General features: G+C 38.6%; 1 protein-coding gene across 4 annotated transcripts in view; it reads left to right on the top strand.

Moving 5' to 3' along the window:
• Window positions 1-25,531, top strand: part of LRCH1 (leucine rich repeats and calponin homology domain containing 1) — a 252,465-nt gene that overhangs the window by 109,250 nt on the left and 117,684 nt on the right. For all 4 annotated transcript variants that reach the window (XM_049853153.1, XM_049853156.1, XM_049853155.1 and 1 more), the window contains exon 2: window positions 8,291-8,435. In XM_049853153.1, the coding sequence (XP_049709110.1) occupies window positions 8,291-8,435 (145 nt within the window). The remainder of the gene's footprint in view (window positions 1-8,290; window positions 8,436-25,531) is intronic.

Here is a 25,531-nt window from a genome sequence, read left to right as displayed (position 1 = left end):
CACAGTTGTACTCTGCACACTTGGGGTCGCCATGAGTCAGAATCAACACCACGAGTCCTAATTACAGCAACAACTTTAAAATTAAATTTCCATGATGACATGTTTATCTTTCAGCCTAAAACGTTATTATCAAAGTCAGGCCTGTTCTTCTGATCAGAAAGCGAGGCATTGCAAAAGAGGTGCCCGGCTGCATGGGTCTGTCAGCCAGTGCGTCTGCTTCGTGGCTCTCCGTGGCCGGGAAGGCAGGGTGCCGTTGCTGGAGCAGAGGGCTCCTCTGGTTTCTCATGAGGCACCGCTTTCCTTTTTCATACAAAAACAACATCGTGCCCGAGAGCGTGCTGACTGCACACATGACTCCTTGGACTGTTTTTCTACCCTACCCTGCTTATTTTTATTCATTTGGCTACTTTATTTTAAGGCTTTGCAAAGCTTGTTTTGGCAGGGGCAAAAGGTATTGTTTTATTTCTGGCTGCGTGGCTTTCATGTGAATGCTTCAATTATGAAACGGATGCGGAGGACGTGGTTCTGGAGTTCCGGTTTGCTGCCTCGGGGTACTGGCCCAGAGCCGTGGGGACCCCAGCGTCCCAGTGCAGACCTGCAGGCCATACGGATCCAGCCTGGGGCGGGCAGAGGGGGCGAGGCACCGAGCACACATGTTCTTCTTTCTTGAGACAGTATTAGGGACCTGGTCAGAGGTCTCTTACTTTTAGTACAAAGCTGCGAGATCTTTCAATGCCTGCCTGATGGTAAGCTGAGTGAGTCAGCTAACGTTGTGTTGTTTTTATCGTGGTGAATATTTATGTAACATTGTTTGCCTTTTCAGCCTTCTTCATGTGTACAATTCAGTGACGTTAGTTCTGTTTATCATGTTGTTCAGCCATCACTATTATCAGTTTCCAAATTTTTCCATCACCCTTAACAGAAACTTAGTGTCCACTAAGCAGTGAGTCTCCCTTTTCCTCCTTTTCTCCTCTCTCCCACCAACCCCTGGTAACCAGTGATAAAATTTGGTCTGTAGACACTTGCCTATCCTAGCTATTTCATATAAGTGGGATTGTACAGTGTTTGTCCCTGTGAATGACTTACTTCACTCAGCATAATGTCTCCCAGCTCCACCTGTACTGTAGCATGTATCAGGACTTCGTTTCTCTTTCTGGTTGCATAGTATTCTGTTTTGTGTACCTACCACATTTTGTTTACCCATTCATCTGTTGATGGACACTTGGGTTGTCGTCACCTCTTGGCTGATGTGAGTAGTGCTGCAATGAACATCAGTGTACAAGTATCTGTTGCATTCTTGCTTGCAAGTCTTTGGGGTGTATACCTAGGAGTGGAATGTTTTTGTTCTTGTTTTTACACAAAGAGATAGCCACATAAACAACTGATCTTCCCTCTATTGTGGTCCTGGAAAGACAGAATCGCCAAAGGTGCAGAGCAGGGCTTCGGTGTCACATGGGTCTGTTTCAGTTCTCCACTCTGCCGCTTGCCAGCTCTGCAGTCCCCAGGCGTGTTACCTAACCTCTCTGGGCCTTAGTGTCCGTGGGGAACTGGGAATTATTACAGCACCTGCCTCACTAGGTTGTGGCAAAGATTCAATGAGGAAAAAAAAAACCCTAATTTTCTTGAATTGTGGTCAATTCACACTGCGCAAGACACCATTACAGTGGGGTCTTTGTTGCTCTGATTGTTGAGGAATTTAGAGTAAGAATGTAATTTAAAAAGTGGTTAATCCTGACTTCGGTAAGGTTTCCTTTCCCAAATTAGGGTAGTAGGTTAAGGTGCTAGCCCCATGACCAAAGCAGACCTCCAGGGCACCACTCTGCCTGTCCCTGGGAGAGTGCCACCTGCTGGTTAGGCTTGGGTTAGGGGGAAAGCTGAGAGAAATTGGGTCATCCCCTCCCTTCCTCTTAACCTGGGATATTGGTCCCTAGAATAGTGGTTCTTTTGCCCGCATATTAGAATCATTTGGACATCTAAAGAATCCTGGTGCTCCAACATTTCTGGCCATGAGCCCGAGGCATGAGGACTTTAAAGGACTTTCTGAGTGATTCCATTGTGCCAACAAGGTTGAGAACACCAGACAAATGTTTTATTTAGAAAAATAACTCCTACACTGGTTAATGCCGCTATGTATTTGTCATAGAATTAGAGCGATAAACAACAAAAATAAACACATTTTTAAAAATCTACATTTATATCTAGCTTTTAAAAGTTTACTGTTTTTCTCTCACTTAGACCCTAGTGGGTCTTTTCACAGCCCCTGACCCACTTGCCTCAACCTGGTTTTGGTTGATAAAGATAAGAGATATTAATTGTCTCCTTAACACTTGCCTGTTATCTGTGAGCTCTTATTCTTTCTGTCTTTCCTGAGGTGAAGAAACTTTCCTTCTCCCGCCTTGGTCTGTCTGTAATGCTCCGGCTTGGAGCCCGGCTTGCTTTGTGACATGGATCTGCCTTTCAAAGGCACAGTTAGGGACGCTCACATCTGTGGCCCACCAGAAATGGACTTTCATGTCTTTAACTACAACTAAGCCCTAGATTTTGTCTTCTTTTTTTAAATAGGGGCCAGACCTTGTTTTATTTCTTTGTTTTCGTCTAACAGAAAAAGTTAACAATTTATATGTCATTTTCTCCCACTGTTTGTAATTGTTTTATCCACTCTGGATTTATCAAAATAGAAGCTTTTTAACCCAGACTGACTTCCCTTTCCTTCTGGTGGGTTGGTAGAGTGTGCCTGAAGATATAAGATGATTTCCACGTTGTTAGCCGCTGTCGAGTCAGGCCCTGACTTAAGGTGAACAAACCCTGCCTGGTCCTGCGCCATCGCCATGGTCAGCTGTGGATTGGACCGTCGTGATCCATAAGGTTTTCATTGCCTAATTTTTTGAAGGAAACCCTAGTGGCATAGTGGTTAAAAGCTACAGCTGCTAACCAAAAGATCGGCAGTTTGATTCCACCAACTACTCCTTGGAAACCCTAGTGGTCAGCTCTACTCTGTCCTCTAGGGTCGCTATGAGTCGGAATCGACTCGAAGGCAACAGGTTTGGTTTTTTTGTTTTGTAGTTACTTCTGGGTTTGCTTCCTCTTACCTTTCAAATTATAAACTCCTTGACATTAGGTCTATGTGTTTTTCGTTTCTGTAGACACAGTATGCTCTGTATATGTTGATGAATATAAAATTTATACATCAGTAATTCAGCATATGCGTAGTTAACCTAGACAAAAAAGGCTTTTTTTGTGTTGTTGCTTTTCAGTTTTGTTTTCATTTGAACAGTGCTGATCTAGAAAACTGTTTTTGTTTAGGCATTCAAAAAGTGTAGATTGTGTGTAGATTTTGTAGTACAGTTTCTTCCTGCATGATGTAAAAATTGTTAGCACAAACCTATGATTAGAGGTAAATTCTTACCAATGCCATGGACACGGAGGTCTGCTCATTTGGCCAGCAATATAGGCGTGGGCATAGCAGGTGACCACTGTTCCCATTTATTTATAATTATAGCCTGATTCCTTTCAAAAGAGGATTCTGAAAAAGTATATGCAGAATAACCAAAAACCAAACCCACTGCCATCGAGTTGATTCCTACCCATTGCGACCCTACAGGACAGAGTAGAACTGCCCCATAGGGTTTCTGCGTCTATATTGCTAGTCAGATGAGCAGACCTCCAAATCCACTGCTTCTGGTGAAAATTCTAGATTTTTTTCCATTTAGGTTCAGAACATTCATGATGGGAAGCTTCCTTCAGTATTTCCTTAATTTAACATGTGGGACGTGGTGTGCTCTGGCCTCTTAACTCTTTCAAGTGAAATGAAATTCTTTGTGTAGAGAAATAGTAGGAATAATGATGGGAAGCTTCTTTTAAAAAACTATACACACGTGAATGTTACAACATTGTATATATTATTATATATGCATATATATAAGCAAATAAGCAGCGCATTAGAATTTCTCAAGCATCCATGTTGGGAAGCCCCCACCCTCTGGTCGTCCTAGCCAGAGATCCTGATCAAACAGCCATTTTTATCAGCTTCTTGTGTAGCCTTCCAGAAAAAAAGCCTTCCAGAGATAATGTATTTCTATTTAAACATTTATGTAAATATTTACTGAAAAACACAAATAATATACGGACTGTTCTGTACCTGACTTTTTTTTTTTTTAATTTACCATATGGCATTCAGTTTGTTCTATATCAGCACGTATAGGGCTGCCTCGTTTTAATGGCTGCCTTATGGACAATAATGTTTAATATTACATTCCATTATATGAAATATAATTAGCATTATTGATATGTTTATATAGTTTATTAGTATGATTTATAATGTTTATTAATAGTAGATGAATTTTTAAGCCGCCCTCTACTGATGGATACTTAGCTGGCTTTCTGTCTTTTGCCCTTTCAAACAGTGCTAAAAGATGTGCCGTTTGCTTCTCTGTGAGTATATTTGTAGACACCAAAGACTGCTAGGGCGAAGTGTGTGTACATTTGTCATTGTGATAATTATTGCCCAGTGTCCTTCCTCTGCATCACCACATCCTCAGCAGTAAATGTGTTTATCAAACTTTTTGATATTCTTCAGTCTGTTTGGTGAAACGCTTGCGTGTGGCTGTAATTTGCATTGCTCTCATTTGAGGGAGGGCGATCACTTTTTCATACGCTTGAGAACCGTTTGTATTTCCTTTTCTGTGAGCCATCTGTTCATGGTCTTTTTCCTTTTTGGGTAGCAGGGTTTTTTTTATTCTAATTGACTATAGAAGCTCTACACATGTATAAAAAATCAACCTATTGGGTTCATGAGTTGTAGGACTTCTCACTCCATCCCGTGTTCCTTGATTGTCATTGGTGCTTATGGTAGAGTTTTTGTTTGTTTTAACATGACATAAGTTTTGTTTTTATGTATCAAGTTTACCAATCTTTGTTTTATTTCTTGGTGGTACGGCAGTTAAAAGCTCAGCTGCTCACCAAAAGGTCAGCAGTTCGAATCTAGCAGTTGCTCCTTGGAAACTCTATGGGGGCAGTTCTTCTCAGTCCTATAGGGTTGCTGTGAGTCGGAATCGACTGGACGGCAACGGGTTTGGTTTGGTTTCATAGGAAGGCCTGACATTCCAAGATCATGAACACAAATTTTCCATGTGTTCTTTTAGTGCTTTTGGGGCTGCATTTTGCACAATTAAACATTTGATTCATCTGGAATTTGAGATCAAAGATGTGAGGTAGTTATTTTTTGGTTTTTTTTTCAAGATGGTTACCTGGTTTACTCCAACTGTTTATTGACATATACACCTTTGGGTCTTGCTTGCCACTATTTTCCCATTATTTTATCCTTTTATTATTATTTTATAAATTAGGTCTCTTCTGTTGTAGTTTTTTGTCTTTGTGTGTGTATGTGTGTAAGCTATTAGTATATTAACTTTCTACCCTGCTCCTTAATTAAATGCTTATGTCATTTGCAGTAGTTTTTCTATTGATATTTTTGGCTTTTCTAGAAAAACAATCATATTATCTGCAGCTAATCTCCTTTCCAATTTTGGTTCTTCTTTCCTTTCCATGTCTCCTGTTACTGGCTAATACAGGCTGAGCAGTGATAAATCCTAAGAGTAGAAATCTGTTACAGATGGAGTTGTGTCCCCCAAAATGTGTGTCAACTTGGCTAGGCCATGATTTCCAGTATTGTGTGATTGTCTACCATTTTGTTATGTGATGTGATTTTCCTGTGTGTTGTAAATCCTGCCTCTATAGTGTGAATGAGGTAGGATTAAAGGCAGTTATGTTAATGAGGCAGGACTCAGTCTACAAGATTAGGTTTTACCATGAATCAATCTCTTTGAAATATGAACGAGAGAAGTGAGCAGAGAGATGGGGGACCTTATACCACCAAGAAAGTAGTGCCAGGAGTAAAGCAAGTCCTTTGGACCCAGGGTCCCTGCACTGAGAAGCTCCTAGACCAGGGGAAGATTGATGACAAGCACCCTCACCCAGAAGTGGGAGAGAGAGAAAGCCTTCCTCTAGAGCTGATGCCCTGAATTCGGACTTCTAGCCTACTAGGCTGTGATAGAATAAATTTCTCTTTGTTGAAGCCATCCGCTTGGGGTATTTCTGTTATAGTAGCACTGGATAACTAAGGCAGAATCACAAGGAGTCGAAATTGACTCTATGGCAACGGGTTAGAAATAAGAATAGTAGTAGTGATGTCTTGTCTTGACTTTAATGGTAATGTTTCTGTCTTTAATGATTTAGCAATTAAAAAAAAAGCTTCTCTCCTTCTCTCTCTCTTATGCTTGTAGGTATGTAAGCATATGTGTGTATATATACAGTGAAACCTGTAAGAGCCACAACTTAACGGGACCGCCTTGTTTTTCTGGGTCTCGCAAGTTTTCCATCTTTGACAGGGTGCAGTCTTACCACTTTTCTATTACTCGTGTTAGTGGAAAATATTTGAGTTTTCTTTCTCTGACAAGTTTCCACCTTGCAAAGGTTCTGGCTTTCACAGGTTTTACTGTATTTGTGTGTGTGTGTTTAGGAAATACCTAACAATTCTCTTTTTGTTAAGCATTTGTATTAAGAATTAATGTAAGTGTTCTAATACTCATTTCTGGTGATGGTTGTACCATTTGGGAAAGTTACTAGAGATCATTGAGTTGTACACTTGAAATGGGTGAATATCGTGATATGTAAAATGTATATCAATAAAATTGTTTACAATAGAATGAATGTAGTATTTTATCAAGTGCTTTTTTTAGTATCCATGGATATGATCATATGCTATTTCACTTTCAATCTATTTATATGGTAAATTGTTTTAATAATCCTCATATAATTTATATGCTGGGCAACGTTTCATTCTCTTATACATAAGGTTGCCGTGAGTCGAAGCTGACTCAGCAGCAAGAAACGGCAACAACAACAATACCTAGAATAAACCTTACTTATTCGCAGTATGTTAATCTTTTTATGTCCTTCTCAATTCTCTTTGCTAGTATTTTTATTTAAGATTTTGCATCAGTAGTTAGAAGTGAGATTTGTGGTTTCCTTTTTTCTACTTTTGTTGGATGGTGGTACTGATATTATACTTCACTTTTTAAATAAGAATTTTGAAACTCCTTTTTATGTGGTTTGGAGTAGTTTAAATACCTTTAGAATTACCCCTTAAAAATTTGTTAGAATGCCCCTGTGAAGCCACGTTGGCCCTATTTTGTTTATTTAAGGTCCCTAGGTTGAACAGAAGGAGACCTGGTGTTGCAGTGGTTAGGCACTCGGCTGGTAACTGGAATGTTAGTGGTTTGAACCCACCTAGCAGTACTGCAGAAGAAAGACCTGGCAATTTGCTTCTGTAAAGACGACAGCCAAGAAAACCCTGTGGAACAGTTCTACTCTAACACATTATTTATTGGTGGGGTAGGCAGGGAGAGTTGCTCTTTGACTTCTTCTGTTTCCTCTATGGTATTGTCCTGTTTAAATTTTGCTGTTGGGTGTGCATCGTTAAATATGTATCTATTATTTAGTGAACATCTTCAGTTCATACTGTGTCATTCCTGAGAAGGAGTGAAGTGATTGTTATTCTTGGGTTATAATTGTTTTCAATAGTGGTGTCTCTTTCCATATATTCATTGTGTTATGGTATTTGGAAGTCGTGTCTACCCAGATGTAGATATTAAGGATTATCCCATATTCTTCTTTTTGGAATGGTGATACTGTAGACTGTCCTATATGTTTATACTGCTCTGTAGGACATTATTCCCATCTTTACACTTGGCCAGTAGAGCCCAGTTTTACAGTTTGGTCATGTGGCCAACAATGGTGTCATCCTTAATAGACACAACTGATTTAGCTATGTCTTGTATTTTATAGGTATTCAGTAATTTTAGAGAACAAAATACTTCTTTAGTGACTACTGTGTTTTCATTTGTGGGGGATATAAAAACATTCTCCCTGTATACAAAAGAGATTTTATCCTGGAGGGAGAGACAATATATATTATGAATGCAAAATTAAATTAAATCATTATTGTAAATACTTGCATTCAGAGATACTAAAGAGTACAGTTTTACATACTTGCCTAGGGAGAATGAATTTAAAATACTTTTCAGATAGAGTGAAAAGTAATTCCGTTCCCCTTATAACCTGGCCAGGATTTACAAACTGAGAGAAATAGCTAGAAGTGTTTTAGCAGTTTTTATGCTTTTTCATACCCTTGCTCCCTAAATTTGGCTAACATGCTACGAAATAGAAATCACAAGATTTTATTGATTACATTGAACATTTGTTGACCAAATATTCTTTCCTTTTCTCATAGATTTATCTAAAAACAGACTGGTTGAAGTTCCAATGGAATTGTGCCATTTCGTATCACTGGAAATTCTTAATCTATATCACAATTGTATCAGAGTCATTCCTGAGGCCATCATTAATCTGCAGATGCTGACTTACTTAAACTTAAGGTAGGTTGACTATAAATGTTGTCATCACATTCAATATAAAAATACAAAATAATTATGCTTTAATTTGTCAGGTTTTTTATCCCCCCTCTTTGCAATTCCTGATCACCCTTTGAAGTAAATCCCACAAAGATCATTTTGTAACACGTTTATAGTGCCACTGATATTGTTCTTTGTACTAGATTCTCCTGAATGACAATGTGACAAGGTGTGTTTTTGTTTGTTTGTAATTATTTCAATCACATTGTTTATGCTCCTTATCTGTTTGGTACTTCTGAAGTTGTTGGCATATTGTCTTCAGATATTGAAGTGGATTCGGGGGGGAGGAAGAGTAAAGGGAATGAAAAACACTTTGAGACTGAGACAAGTCGGGGGCAAGAGAAGAAAACCTTGCTGGTCTTTGGGAGTCGTTGGTACCATTGGACTTTGCTATCCAGTACTGAGCACACTTGCTCACTTTAAGTCACCTCAGAAAGTTAAGGAGGAACACTGAGCAACTCCAGCCAGACACAGGCATGTTCGGTTCCAGAATAAAGTGCATATTGCAATAAAGTGAGTCACACGAATTTTTTGGTTTCCCAGTGCGTATAAAAGTTATGTTTACACTATCCTATAGTCTGTTGAGTGTGCAATAGCATTATTTGTTAAAAAAAAAAAAAAGGCAATGTACATACCTTAATTAAAAAATACTTTATTGCTAAAAAGTTCTAGCCATCATCTGAGCCTTCGGTGAGTCATAATCTTAGCCAGTGGAGGGTCTTGTCTCGATGTTGATGGCTGCTGATTGATCAGGGTGGTGGTTGCTGAAGGTTGACAAGGCTGTGACAATTTCTTAAAATAAGACAACAATGAAGTTTGCTGCATCCATTGACTCTTCTTTCACAAAAGGTTTCTCTGTAGCCTGCGATGCTGTTTGATGGCATTTTACCCACAGTAGAACTTCTTTCAAAGTTGGAGTCAATCCTCTCAAACCCTACTGCTGCTTTACCAGCTAAGTTTATGTAATATTCTAAATCCTGTGTTGTCATTTCAGCAATGTTCACAGCATCTTCACCAGGAGTAGATTCCATGTCAAGAAACCACTTTCATTGCTCATCCGTAAGCAGCTACTCCTCATCTGTTAAAGTTTTATCATGAGATTGCAGCAATTCAGTCACATCTTCAAGCTCCACTTCTTCTAGTTCTCTGGCTATTTCCACTACATCCGCAGTTACTTCCTCCACTGAAGTCTTAAACCCTCAGAGTCATCCATGAGGGTTGGAATCAGCTTCTTCCAAACTCCTGTTAATGTTGATATTTTGAATCCCTCCCATGAATCATGAATGGTCTTAATGGTATCTAGGGTGGCGAATCCTTTCCAGAGGCTTTCAATTTACTTTGCCCAGATCCATCAGAGGAATCACTATTTATGGCAGCCAAAGCCTTACCAAATGTATTTCTTAAATAAGACTTGAAAATCAAAATTACTCCTTAATTCATTGGTACAGAATGAATGCTGTGTTAGCAAGCATGAAAACAACATTAATCTCCCTTGTACATCTCCATCAGAGATCTTGGATGATGAGGTCATTGTAAATGAGAAGTAATATTTTGAAAGGAATCTTTTTTTCTGAGCAGTAGGTCTCAACAGTTTGTTTAAAATATTCAGTAAACCATGCTGTAGACTGATGTGCTATCATCCAGGTTTTGTTGTTCCATTTATAGAGCATAGGCAGAGTAGATTTAGCATAATTCTTAAGGGCCATAGAATTTTCAGAATGGTAAATGAGCACAGGCTTCCACTTAGAGTCACCAGCTGCATTAGCCCCTAAGGAGAGAGTCAGCCTGTCCTTTGATGATTTGAAGCCAGGCGTTGACTTCTCCCCTCTAGCTATGAAAGTCCTAGACGACATCTTCATCCAATATAAGGCTGTTTTGTCTATACTGAAAATCTATTGTTTAGTAGAGCCACCTTCATCAATTATCTTAGCTAGATCTTCTGGATAACTTGCTGCAGCTTCTACATCAGCTCTTGCTGTTTTACATTGCACTTTTATGAGATGAGTTCTTTCGTTAAACCTCATGAACAACTTCAAACTTTTCTTCTGCAGCTTCCTCACCTCCCTCGGCCTTCATAGAATTGAAGAGAGTTAGGACCTTGCTCTGAATTAGACTTTGGCTTAAGGGAATGTTGTGGCTGGTTTGGTTTTCTATGCAGACCACTAAACCTTTCTCCACATCAGCAATAAGGACTATTTCGCTTTCTTATCATTCGTGGGTTCACTGGAGTAGCATTTTTCATTTCCTTTGCATTCACAACTTGGCTAACTGTTTGGTGCAAGAGGCCTAGCTTTGGGCCTATCTTGGCTTTTCACATGCCTTCCTTACTAAGCTTCATCATTTGTAGCTTTTGATTTAAAGTGATGGATGTGCAACTTTTCCTTTTACTTCAAAGCTTAGAGGCCACCGTAGGGTTATTAATTGACTTCATTTCAGTATTGTCATGTTTCAGGGAGTAGGGATGCCTGAGGAGAGGGAGAGAGACTGAGGAACGGCCGCTCGATGGAGCAGTCAGAACACACAACATTTATCTGTTAAGTTTGCGGTTTCATATGGGTATGGTTCGTGGAGCCCCCAAACAATCACTATAGTAACATCGAAGATCACTGTTCACAGATCACCATAACAGATATAATAATAATGAAAAAGTTTGAAATATTGAAAGAATTACCAAAATGTGACACAGAGACACGAAGTGAGCACATGCTGTTGGAAAAATGGCACCGATAGACTTGCTCAATGCAGGGTTGCCACAAAGCTTCAACTTGTAAAAAATGCAGTATGTGCAAAGCGCAATAAAGCTAAGCTCCATAAAACGCGGTATGCATGTATAAAGTTTGCCATCTTTATAGCCCATTAAGCGAAGTCAGTGTTTCTGAGTAACACATCAGTGCTCCCGAACAGCTCTGGAGTTAAGAACATCAGTTATTTTAAGCCTGGGTTTTAGATTTTGCCCCTGTGTGACTGTCGCCGTTGCTAGCCAAACTCTGGCTCCTTGTTTCCTAAATCCATGACTCATATCTGGAAAGTTTGGAGAGAAAGAGAGGAGCTGTTTCACCAAATCTGTCTCTACTGTAAACACGAGGCTCTGGAGCTGAAGGCTGAATGAAGCCCTCGTTCGTGTCAGTCACACCATCTTGGTGCGTAAGATGCTAATAAGTTATGGTGCCTTATTAGCAAGGTTTGTGCTGTGTAGCAGACATACAGAACTTTTAAAGTTCAGAATTCCTGGTGATATCAACTTATGATAAGTAATAACGTCAGCTACTTCTTAGTTTTGTTTTAATTGGCCACTGAATTATGAGCCTTCTCTTGCTTTGCACTCAAAAATGGCTTCTATAGAGCTTCCATAGCAATTCCTACTTCCTTTCTTGGGATTTAAAAAATCACACATGCAGACCTCAAATTCTAGTAAAAAGACCAGACTTAATGGTCTGACTGAGACTAGAAGGCTAGAAGGACCTCAGAGGTCATGGTCCCCAGACCTTCTATTAGCCCAAGACTGGAACCATTCCCAAAGCCAACTCTACAGACAGGGATTGGACTGGACTATAAGACAGAAAATGATACTGGTGAGGAGTGAGCTTCTTGGTTCAAGTAGACACATGAGACTATACGGGCAGCTCCTGTCTGGAGGGAGATGAGAAGGCAGAGGGGGACAGAAGCTGGCTGAATGGACACGGGAAATACAGGATGGAGAGGAGTATGCTGTCTCATTAGGGGAGAGCAGCTAGGAGTATATAGCAAGGTGTATATAAATTTTTGTATGAGAGACTGACTTGATTTGTAAACTTTCACTTAAAGCACAATTAAAAAAAAAAAAGCATGCATTTATTTTTAAGTGCCCTTATCTTTTTTCAGTAAATAAGATGTAGGTTACTGTCAGGATACTCTATAACAAATATCTAATCTTCACTTCTATAGATTTCTAGCTCATCTGACCATTTTGAGCTTTATTGCCTAAGAATAATCCAAGCTGTTTCTGTCACAGGAATGTTAATTACCTTGGAATTTCCTGGTGGAGCCAGCACAGTAGTGTCTATAGAATTTGACCCAATATCACTCTTAAGACATCTGTCTTCTGTCATCCCAACCCACAAGATGTTGCAAGAGCATATGTGGTTGGTTTCTTTACTTGTTGTTAACCAACTTCATTTCGGCCCCTGACTCAAGGTGACCCCATGCACACTGGGATTGGACTGTTGTGATCCATAGGGTTTTCACTGGCTGAGTTTCAGAAGTAAACCTCCAGGCTTTTCTTCCTGGTCTGTCTTTGTCTAGAAGCACCACTGAAACCTCTTCAGCATCATAGCAATACCCAAGCATCCACTGGTAGATTAGCTGGGAATTGAACCTGGGTCTCCCTCATGGAGGGCAAGAATTCTACCACTAAACCACCACTGACCCCTTACTTTACTTAAAAAAAGAGCCAAACCAAACTCGCTGCCATCGAAACTTTTACCCCTAATAGTCCTGCAGGTAATAAGTACGGGTATTTAAATTTGCATTGTTACATTTAGTCCATACACACCGAGAAACGTTTGGGTATAGGTGACCTATTCCTTCTGGGATAGTATAAGATGACTATACAATTCTACAAACATCAAATACTCTTAAAATTTATGTTTTAAAAAGCGTTAGTAAAATCGGTTTTAGTGGGATAACTTTCATGTTGAGAGTGGAAGAAGATGGCTACCTTCATAGGACTAAAAAGAACCTATTGGAGTGTGGGTCTCAGGATTCTAGGTGGCAAGAACAGAGAGAAGTCATTGAAAACTGGTGTCAGCTGAAGAGGAGCCACGTGCTACATTATAAACAGGGTTTCGGGATAAAACCCTAATAAGCGAAGGAAAGAACTCGGTAACGGAAGCCGTTAAGCACTCAACTCCTTAAACTTTGTTTTCTGTCTGTATTTTTTTTTTTTAATTGCTTAGGTTCTTGCTTGCGTCTTTCTTTTCTCCCATTTGTATTGGTCATTTTTGTTTTGTTTTGTTTTTTGGTCACATCTCCTAGTTTTAATATCACCATGTTTAAGACCTATTCTTCTGTATCGAATCATGTGCTCGTTGAAGGAATTTGAAAACCAAATGAAGAAACAAGTGTCTCTTCACTATCAGGGGTGTTGTGTTGAGGACTCTGGGAACGTGTATATACATTCTCTAACCTTTTTGAAAGCCAAGTACTATCTGTACATGTATAACTATTTTTGATAAAAAAAAAAAAAAATTTTTTTTTTTGTGATAGCCCCTATCAAATTTACTTCATGGATATAAGTGTATAAAAATAAAATATAACTTGGAGAAATTTCAAATGATCAGGAAGATGGTCATTCTGTGTTATTCAGTTACAAGGCACTTAACTCCAGTTTGATCACTGGGTTTTATTGGAATATGAAATATTTTATAAATATCTGAAAGCACTTTATTTTCTGTAGTACTGAGTAATTTTTCTACTTACCAGGAAGAAAGACTTTTTCAATAAAATAGTGCAAAGAAGCTGCTTTTCAAATTTCACACAGATTTTGTGTTTCTGTACTTAAATATAGTCTCACTGTTTTTCCTGTTTTTTTTTTTTTTTATTTCTCATTTAATAAATCGCATGTAGAAATCCCTAACTTTGTACATTCCAGAACAGGAGAGATGCCATGTTCAGTTACTTTTAATTTATGAAAGCATTCTAAATTGGAGACAATAATGTGTATTCTGCAGAATAAACAGTTAATAAATACTTGATGATGGTGGTGGTGGTGGTATGTCACTACCTACCTGGCTTCTTGGCTGACAGATTCTAGTAGTGATGTTATCTTTAAATGTCAAATCGCTTCTTGGGACCGGCAACTCCAATCCTACCTTAGAATAGTTGTTAGGTGTCATTGACTCATGGTGACCGTATGTATTACAAACAGAAGGAAATGCTGCTCAGTCCTATGCCATCTTCATGATCGTTAGTATGTTTGAGTCCATTGTTACTGTATCAGTCCATCTCATTAAAGGTTGCCCTCATTTTCACTGACCCAACCATGATGTCCTTTTCTAGCAATTGGTCTTTCCTGATGATGTGTCCAAAGCAAGCAAGCTGAAGTCTCACCATTCTCACTTCTGAGGAACTTTCTGGTTGTATTTCTTCTAAAACTGATAGGTTCCTTCTTCTGGCAATCTTCAGTACATTCAGTATTCTATGTCAAGCTCACAATTTTAAAATGCATCAGTTCTTCTTCTGTCTTGCTTTTTCATTGTCCAGCTTTTACATGCATATGAGGCAATTAAAAAGACCATGGTTTAGGTCAGGTGCACCTTGTCATTAAAATGACCTTTTTGCTTTTTAAAACTTTAAAGAAGTCTTTTGCAGAAGATTTGTCATTTGATTTCTTGACTGCAGCTTCCACGGGTGTTGATTGTGGATCCAAGAAGAATGAAATTGGTTGACAACTGAGATTTAATTCACAAGGAGAAGATCTTCCCTCTGAAATGTAGTTAAAAGCATTTCAATGTTTTCCACATTTCCTCACAAGTTAGAAACGTCGCATTTGTGGAAAAATATTAATTTATTGCTGTTTACGTAGTCTGAAGGATCTGGGCTTTTGATCTTTGCTTTTTCGTGTTCACAACAAAAGGTTATGTGTAGTTTAGTATATGTGCCACTGTGTCTCTTCCTGTTATACCGTGTCTTGATCCAAGAAATATGTCCAAGAACAATAAAAATGATTAAGCAAGACTTGCTTCTTTACAGGAACAGACACTTTGAACTTGAGCCTCACAAGGTTTAAAATCTATTTTAAGTTGTTGAAGAGGTTGTTGTTGATGAGGCCCATGAGGAAAATATACTTTAGGAAAATGGAATAACCAGGAGTAATAAAACTGTTGGCAACAGTAGGGGTGTTGTGAATCTGAGAATAGGGACCTTGGTTTAGGTTGCCAAAAACTGAAAGTTCTTTGCAGTATTTGATACTATTGCTTCTAGAACCCTTGGTGAGTGGGTTTTATGTTCCTAGGGTGAAACACACCAGACTAAGACCTGGTTTATTCATTAGAAGCCCCTATCTTTCTCAAGCTGCTAGAAGTGGATCCTGAGGCACTGCCTGTAAAGAAGAGGGAAATTTCTTGAACAAAATGTTATCATACCATAAAAGGAATCTGTTTTGGCTGCCTTCTCTGAAGCTTGGCATCCTTTTTGGCTGTTAAACAATGTGTAGAAAGAGCCAGCTTCCTGATGGTGGTGTAACCTGTATCACTGCATTCCTTTGGGGGTCATTCTGACAAATAATCTTCAATCCTCAGCTGATAGCTCTCCGCTCCATGGGTTGGGGGGAAGCATACTGCACCCTGGGATTGCCTTAGAAAGCTCGGATTTTATATTTTTTTGTCATGTGCTAAATTAATTTTCATTGTTCCTAAGAATTTTATCCCTAAGAAATGTACTCTCTCCTTCCACTAACATTTCTGAAGAATGTCTCAATTGTAAGCTCATGTTTCTTCTCCCAAGAAGCTGAGAAAATTGATAGTGTCTTCCTAAACTGAAAGACGGGAGGTGTTTTGCTTAATTCAGTACACACTTGCATCTCACGTATTTTTATGAAAATCTTTCCTCATTCATTCAAAGAGAAAATGAGTGTATGTGTGAATACATACATACATACATACATACATACATATATGGTGCAAACTGTTAATGGACTCACTGCTAACTGAGAAGTTGGTGGATCAGGTCTACCCAGAGGTGTCTGGGAAGAAGGTCCTGATGACCTGCTTCCAAAAAATCAGCCGTTGGGAATGCTGTGGAGCACAGTTCTGCTCTGACACATATGCGGTTGCCGTGAGTTGGGGCTGACTTGGTGGCAACTGGTTAAAAAAATAGGTATAAGTGTCTATCTGTCTATGTATATATATCTCCAGCCACTAAAAAATACGTAAATAACTCTAACCTCCAACCGTTCAGTTAATAGCCCAGCGCCTTAACTGTTTGCATCGCTCAGGGACTCCTGGGGACTCTCTGTATGTGTTAATGAGCTGGTATTTTATAGCTAGGTTGTGCTTTGTGTAATGACAAAACGATAGGAGCATACAAGAACACAGTGAGCCATATTGGCATTGAAAGTAGTACCTTAAAGTTTGAAATTATTTTTCATAGAATGCTAGAGTTGGAAGAGGCCTTTGGGGTCATCCGGTCCATTTGAAGAATCAACCATGTACGGTTTAAATCTTAACCTTTTCTAGTGTGCTGACTGGTCATTTGTTTTTAAGGTGGCCCTTAAAAAGTTCTAATATATTTTAAGACTGTTTTGCTTGTGAAGTTGTGACCACTGGCATTGGTCGTTGACAAGCTTTATTAAGTGTGAATGAGTTAGTAATTGGATATTTCTTATCAGATTCCATTCTGTTTAGCGTAGCCCATATTTGGCAAGACTTCCAAAGAGGATTTTTCCATTATTCACATCACCTGAGCACAGAGGTTGTTTTAGATTAGTGTTTGTATTGGGGAAAAAAAAAATAACAGACACAAAAGGGACATTATGGCTTTGATAGCTAGAGCACTGTCAGAATTTGTTGGTTTTGTTTTCAGTTCTTCTCCTGACCTCAGTACAGTTTTTGAAATCTTTGTATTGCAAATTAGCTCTCTGAAAATGGGATTCATCCTATCGATACTTGGTTTATAGTAATTCTCAAAGCTTATCTGCAAACTCATCTGAAAAAAAAAAGTAGCTGAAAATTACATTTATTTTTCTATCTAGACAAACAAAAGCCCTTTGAAACATGGCCATATCATCAATAATCAACTTATTATATTGCCTTTAAGAACACTGCAGTTTGCCAAGTCTTAGAAGAGGGAAAGAAAAAAGGAATACACAAGTGTGGATTTTTGGAATAACCTTCATCATTTTGTCATTATCATCATTTCTTAATCGCTAAATAGGATTTATTTATTGCACTATTGTATTTGTGCCCTCCAACAGCCCTTGACTTTAGCAAAGAAATAGGAACAGGAGCCCTGGTGGAGCAGTGGTTAAGCATTCAGCTGCTAATCAAAAGGTTGATTGTTCAAACCCACAAACGCTCCTCTCCTCGGGAGAAAGATGTGGCAGTCTGCTTCTGTAAAGGTTACAGCCTTGGAAACCCTATGGGGGCAGTTCTACTCTGTCCTTTAGGGTCCTTATGAGTCAGAATTGATTTGACAGCAATGAGTTTGTTTTAGGAAACAGAAAAGATTTATCCCTAGGTCACACTATTTCATGAATAAGAGTAATAATAGAAATTAGTGGGATATTTTTCTATAGCACTTTATAGTTTGCTAAGCACTTTTGTGTTTGTTATTTTATTTGCCACTATGCTCCATTGCATTCAGTGCCCCTTAGGACAGTTTCATAATCGTGAACATAATTGTTAGGGAATTTTCCAGGGTGCCAACCTGAGCATTTAAGAGAAGGCCTTTGTGATTTTTAAAGTTTCCGCTGTATCTATAGTTGGTCCCTCTTTTTATTACTAATATTGTAAATGTGTGCATTTTTTTTCCTTCATCCATTTTTTCAGAGGTTTATGTGTTTTCTTTGTGTGTGTTTAGATCAGCATTTCATTTTATTGAACAACTTTATTGGTTAATTAATTTTGTAAAAATTCTACATGTGCTTGAAAAGAATGACGTACGCTCTCTAAGTGCTGTGTGCTAGGTTCTGTATAAATCCATTAACTCTAGTTTTTTAATTTTGTGGCTCACATCTTCTCTACCCTAACATTTTTTTATCTGCTTCATATATATCAGTTACATAGAAGTGTGGGTTAAGCAAAAAAGAATGATTATGGATTTGTTGGTTTTTCCCTGCGATTTCATCAGTTGTTAATGTATGTATTTTACGCCAAGTTATAGGCCAAGTGTTTCGAGGCCAAGTCCAGAATTGCATGTCTTTCTGGTAAATTTCATGTTTTATTGCTATGTAGCGATTCGCTTTATCTCTAAAAATGCTTTTAGACTTACACAGTCTATTTTGTATGAAATTAATACACCTTAGCTTTCTTTTGGTGACTTTTGGACTCATACTTCTTATACCATTTCTTTATTTTCAACCTTAAGTTTTAAATGTGTCTCCAAATAGAATACACAAGTTTCCCCTGCTATCTGAGAGTAGAGTGTTCGTATGAAACCTTTCATAAGCTGGAATGGTAGAAAGCAAAGAGGCAATTACCATTAATTCATATGGGAAAAATTTTTGAGCATTCCCAGACCCAAAAGGTATCCTACCAAATCATACACATAAACAATAACACATAAAAGCTAAAATGACACTAACATAGTAAAAAGACTGACTGATTTCTCCTTAAGTATAAGATAGCTTAATGGAACACCATGCTTTGTACACCCATCGATCCACTCAAACAATACCCGATTCCAACTCATATCGACCCTATAGGACAGAGTAGAACTGCTCCATGGGGTTTCTGAGGAGCAGCTCATGGATCCAGACTGCCAACCTTTTGCTTAGCACCTGAGCTCTTAACCACTGCACCACCAGGGCTCCACTGAAGCCATACCCAGTGCCGTTGAGTCATAGACCTTCCATTTTATCTATTACTGGATGCCAACTAAAAGAGACCACTTTGCTACTAGCAGGACCAGTAGTAACTTTGGCAGCTTTCCAGAGTCTTTCTCTCTGTGTAAATAGTGCCAGTGATGGACTCAGGCAAGTTCAGTGCATACATAATGTCTTTATTTCATTCACTGTGATTGAAATGTTTAATTACGTCCAGTTTTATGTTAAGCATAACACCCTTATGAGTTCTCTTAGGTTTTTCTGATACCTAAGGACACATCTTGCTAGCGAACACACAAAATAAATCAAGATAAAGTACAGATTGGTCAAAGACACAGTTCAAAGCTCTGGTGGCTTGATGCTGAGATGCTGAGTGTAGTTCCTGGGGAAGGAGCATGGCAACACCCCTCTGGCTGCTCATGTGTGCACTGCCCCTTTACTGCTTGCTGCTAAACAAATGTTGAACCATGCTATTTCCTCTTTTTTCATAAAAATGAAAATCGTCTTCAGATTTCTTTCTGTTAATGGAAACAGGCACTATTGTAGGTCTTTCATAAGAGTGAAGCTGCATAAATGGAACTTTCGAAAAACGGGGGTATCTGTAGATGATTTTTTTTTTAAGCACTCCAATCATCTCTATCTTTTGACAGGTGAATTTAATCCATTTATATTTGTTGTGATTATTTATACATGTGGATTTAATTTTTTTCCTTCTTATTTGGTATTTTATTCAACAGGATTGTCTTTGCTTTTTTCTTCTACTCTTTTGGTAACTTCTCTTGACTCTTGAGATTTTCATTCAAATTTTTGTCTTCCTCTGTTTTGGAAGTTGGTTATTATGTTTTTCTATGCTTAATGATTACCTATAAATGATTAACATGAATATTTGGCTTACAGACTCTAGTTTTCTAAAGGTAAAAAATCCCTCCATCCTTCCACAAATAATAGAGTTAATATGAAAGGTTTAATTGCAAATGACCATCTCCAAACTTATATGTTATTGTTGTTAGTTACGTTAGTTCCCCCTTGCTTTTTGCTTTGATTTTAGTCAGTTGGTGCTCATTTGCACTTTACCTAGATTTTTTGCTTATTGTTGCTTTTTGCATCTTACTCCTTTTAGGGTTTGTTGTCCTTTAATAACATGCAGCCTTAAATTCATTCAGTGAGCATATGTTTGTGATGAATATAGCCTTTTTCCTGAAAATATCTTGTTTCCTTCATTCTTGAAAGATGGTTCAGATGAGTATAAAATTTTAGATTAGCTATTCTTTCCTATTATAATTTCAAAGATATTATTCCACTGTTTCTGTCTTCAGTGTTACTGGACAAATTTTTTGCTAGTCTAAATGTCTTAGGTTTGTAGAAAATCTTCCATTTTTTTATTTCATTTTTTCTCATATATTCTGTCCTTGTTGTGTCTGCATTTTTGCTATGATATATACACAAGTATATATTATTTTATTTTTATATAAATTTTATTTTGCTTCTTGAATCTGGTGATTCATGTCTTTCATCAATTCTAGAAAAATTTAAGCCATCATCTTTTTTTTTAATATTGTCCCATCCCCCATCTCTCTATTATTTCTGTCTCCTTTGGGGCTTCCTATTTGTCACGTGTTAGACCTCTCATTCTACCTTTCACGTTTCTCAACCTCTTTTTTATGGTCCCCATTTCTTTACATTACAGGTAATTTGAAGTGAAAGTACAGTAATACTTTGAAAACAAGAAAACTTGTTGTACCATGGGATCCTAAATTGAAAAGAAAGATTCTTAGTAATTGGAATGTGTATCTTAAAAACTTATTTTTATTATGTTTTTAAACTATTTATAGTTTTATTAGTGAAACCTTATGCAATCTCTTGCTTTTAAAAAAGTGGATGTTTTGGTTGCTTAAAAGTCAACTTTGTTACTGAATTTTTAATAAGTTGTTTTAAGTTATTTTAAAAGTGAATGAGCCCTTGACCCATTAGATTGGAGTTTGTGAGAATTTGACTACTTAATCTTCAATTCTCTCCCCATTGAAAGTCAAATTCTGCTTTTTCTGTCTTACCAGCATCCTTCATACCTTCTTCTCCAGTGGCTGGTGGGCTCGAACTGCCGACCTCTTGGTTAGCAACTGAGCATTTGAACCATTGCACCACCAGCGCTCATTGACCTAAATTAAGGCCAGGTAGAATTATGACTATAAGCAAACAGATTTTTTTTTTGAACATTTTATTGTTTGTTAGGTGAAAGTTTACATGGCAAATTAGTTTTCCATTCATAATTCATACACAGATTATTCTGTGAGTTGCAGTCCCTGCAATGTGTCAGCACTATCCTTGTTTCTACCCCGGGTTCCCCATTTCCATTTATCTGGTTTCCCTGCCTCTCCTTACCTTCTCGTCTTTGCTTTTGTGCAGATGTTGCCTTTTTGGTCTCGTATAGTTGATCGTTCTAAGGAGCACATCCCTCGCAGGTGTTACTGTTTATTTCAGCCAGTCTATTATTGGAGATTCCTGCAGTCTCTATCAGATCAGTAAGTCCGGTCTTTTTTATGAATTTGAATTTTGTTCTACATTTTTCACACACTCCAACTGGCACCTTCTATTTTGTTCTTGGTCAGAGAAGATGGTAGTAGTAGCTGGGCACCATCTAGTTTGTCTGGTCTCAGGCTAGAGGAAAAAAAAAAAAAGTAGTTTATATGGGCCAATAGCCCTCTGGAATAATTGCTTCCTTGAATCTTCGGTTTTCTTCATTCTTTTTTACTCCAGACAGGGAAATGGGTTTTGACTGCATAATGGCCAAGTCAGGGCTCCACTTCAGTTCTGTGCTCAGCACCTGATATATCTGCCTCTGGTATTCTTATTTGTTTCTTCGTAACAATTACAGTATTGGACAAATAAAAAAGTCTTTATAAGACTGGAGTTCTGAAAAAGAGAACTGTTGGTTTTCTCAGCTTCCCAATCCAGATCTAAATGCATCACTTAATTTTCAGAAGTAAGAAAACATATGCTATATAGTGGCTAGAAAATTGCAGAATATGATGTCAAAACTATTACTTCTGAAAGGATTACAAGAATTTAGGAAGGGAAGTCTTGATAAAATAAAGCAGCCAAGAATTTGAGCATATGTAACAATCTTAAGCAGCCATTTTTTCCCCAGAAAGGATAAGTTAGGTCAGGAATAAATACATATTCTGTGGTTCTTGATCTAGTAAGATTCAAGGGATTGGATATTTAAGGGACAAAAGATATGACTGACAAGAGCAGTTTATTCTGTGAGGCATTTTATTTTTCATCTCCTCTTTCTTTATGAAATGACTTTACACGCTTCGGACCTCAGTTACTTATCTGATATAGGGCAGAGGTAATGAGGTGATCTCTCTGTATGGTGAGGCACAAATGACCAGGAAGGTCTGTGAAATGTTTTAGAGTTGGGTCATGTGGAACTGTGTGATCTATTAATCTTAGCTTATCTGTCGTAACCTCATGAAAACAGGGAGTGTCCTTCTGATAGTCTATTTGGCAACTGGCAAACTGTAGCAGAAAGGAATGTGAAAATAAGAAAATTGATCTATTTTACTCAGTGATTAAGTCATCTGTCTTACCTACCAGAGTCCAGAGGAAAAAAAAAGAAGTTATTTCTAACCTCAGCGGTAGTCAGGAAGAAGTACAATATCGTTTCCCAAGATTACATTCTATGGAAGAGTGCTGTGCTGTATGTCAATAGGTATGCTTTAAAAAAAAAGAAAAAAGTACTTGATCCAGTAGATTTTGGAAACACTGACATAAACAATGTCAAATGGATTTATTTTTACTGTTAATCAGTATTGTGATGTCTAAGGAACACAGAGTCTGCCTTTTTTTTTTTGTGGCCTACCTATTAACATCTCCTAGAATAGTGTTTTTTAAAACACCAATTTGTAAACACTGATCTAGACGTTTTATCCCTCAAAGATTCCTTCAGGAACCAATACCACTCCTTAAAAAGGATGAAGTGAAAAAGCATATGCCATCACGATGTCATATTCAGAGGCCATGTAATCTGTAATCACTATGTTGAAACATATTGGAACATACCATGAAAAAATAGGTAGGAAACAGAAAGTAATAGGAAACAGTGAAGTACAAGTCTGTTGTATGGAGCTGCCATCCAGGCTGATTTATTCTTCGTTTAGCATTTTATATGTATATGTATATGTGTGTATGTCTGTGTGTATATATATGTAGTACTCAGACTTAACAGTTGTTAATTTTTTGTCACATTTGATTATAAGGTGTTTCTGTCTCCCCAGCTCCTTTCTTTATAGGATTGGGTTTTTCGGAGGGAGTAGAGGGACTATTTCAGAGTTTCCAAATGCTCTATTTTGTATAATTTGGAAGAGAATGACCTTAGCCGAAAGAGTAAATTACATTGTCTGCACTGAAAATTTCATTGTTGAAATGCTGGAGTCCCTGTAGCTGAAACAGATCACCTGTTAAAAGGTAATTGAAAAAACAAAACCAAAAAGTTTAAAAAGGTATAAAACGAACAAATCTGTCAAAGACAGTATTTAACTCATTGATTAATGAGCGCGAACTAGTAAGATGTTATAACTGGTTTAAGGGAGAATGCAGACAGACGCAACACACACACACAGTGTTTACATGTGTTGAAATGAATTTACAAATAGTTGCAGAATTGGTCAATATCCATGGGACACTAATCAATTGCATCTCCCCGGGATTCATCACAATTCATTTTGTAGTGCGATGAATTGCTTTTATATGGCCTTTCTTGTCATGGTCTTGTGACTTCTACAAAATGATTGGCAAATAAGGTACATGGCACCCTCGTTGGGGTGGGGCCATGAAAATAAGGTGTATGGAACCCTAACAAGGGGATTGGTTAGTTTTGCCGACTGCTAGGCTTAAAAGACAGCCAATTCCAGAGAAGGGGGAACTCACTACCACCAAGAAGAAAAGACGAGAGCGGAGCATGTCCTTTGGAGCTGGGGTCCCTGCACTGAGAATCCTTCTAGACCCAGGAGACAGAGAGCTGTAACGCTGGAGACAGCAAGAGACGGTGAGAAGCAGTGGCAGAGAAAAGCAGTACCAGAGGCAGGAGAACCAGGAGACCGGTGGGAGAAGGTGAGGTGGGCTTCCTGGCCCATGGAGCAAGAAAGCTGAGTGCTTTCAGGCAGGAAACTTGCTGGCAGAGTGGGGTGCTTCTAGGCACTTACCAGTGGAGCTAAAGAGTTTTGTAACACTTGCCAGAGCAAGGCAGAGAGAGGCCTGCCTGCAGGCACAGCTGAAAAGAGGCTGTCCTGATGGAAGAACTGTATCCAGAATTTTTTCTGATCCTGAATTGTAACCTGTTAGTTCCATAATAAACCCCATAATTGTGAGTACTGTCTGTGAGTTCTGTGTGGCCATTGCAAAGAATTGGCGAGGCCAGCAGAGTAGAGAGTGCTGTGGGAGGGATAGTTGGTGCCAGAATTAAGGCTAGAGGGTGGAGGTATGTGACCTCTGCCTCATAGGAATCAGCCTTGGGCTGTAGATGGTGATAAGGATTCTCCGCCTCAGTGAAGTTAGAGGAGGTCAGACTAACTGCCCCCATGCCGTTTTTTACAGTCTGCGTCTCTACTGTGGACAAGCATCATTTGCATTACCATCAGTTTTCTGTGATTTAAAGAGTTGAATAAAAACTCAAAGACAGTGAATGGCAGAAATTACCTCAAAGTGGGCTTGGCAAGCTGGCCAGTGATTTTTTTTTTTTCTTGCTCATTTCAAAATTGTCCAAAATTTTTTCTGACACACTAAATTAACGAATTTATATAATCACATGCTAGACCGTGCAGCTTTGTGAACTATTAGAACAGAAGGATACTTGGAGAAAAAGAAAAGAAAAACAAAAAGCAATGGATTCCAGGGCACTGTGAAACTCTTCCTTTCAGAAGGTGCATCCTAAAGAATGTGATGGCCTGTTTGTGTGTAGGTGGGAGCTGGGAGGATGGGACTGAGAGGGGATTGAGTGTGCTTTGCTCCAGAACCAAAGGAAAAACAACAACAACAAAAAAAAAAAACAGTTGCTGTTGAGTTGATCCTGACTTCTGAGGACCCCACGTGTGTCAGAGTAGAACTTTGCTCAGGGGCAGTGCATTTACTGCTGTGTGGCTAATAATTAGAAGTGTGATCCTCAGGGAATGTAAGTGAGCTTTTAAGACGGATGACTTCTCTAGTAGATTCTGCTGTCCTATCAAGAGACCCTGTGTCTTCAGTATGAAAAGGGGAGAGCAGCCTGGGATCTTTACCAGAGGCAACCTTTGAGCATTTGGCAGCAGTGCCAGAAGTCTGCAGACGTTTGTTTAAAGAGTTATTAGGACTAGCCTAGAATCCTCTCGTTCCACCTTACGAGATAAAATCCATAAAGGAACTTTCAGTTTCCTTATTTCTTAACCAGAACCTGTTGCTAGCCAGTCAACTCTGACTCATGGCGCCCCCATGTGTGTCAGAATAGGACTGTGCTCCATCAGGTTTTCTTCTGAGGAGCCTCTGGGTAGACTCGAACCTCCAGCTT

This window comes from Elephas maximus, chromosome 14, assembly GCF_024166365.1.
Source record: "Elephas maximus indicus isolate mEleMax1 chromosome 14, mEleMax1 primary haplotype, whole genome shotgun sequence".
Classification (NCBI taxonomy): domain Eukaryota; kingdom Metazoa; phylum Chordata; class Mammalia; order Proboscidea; family Elephantidae; genus Elephas; species Elephas maximus.
Note: the sequence above shows the minus strand (reverse complement) of the source record. Positions and strands in the feature narration are given on the sequence as shown.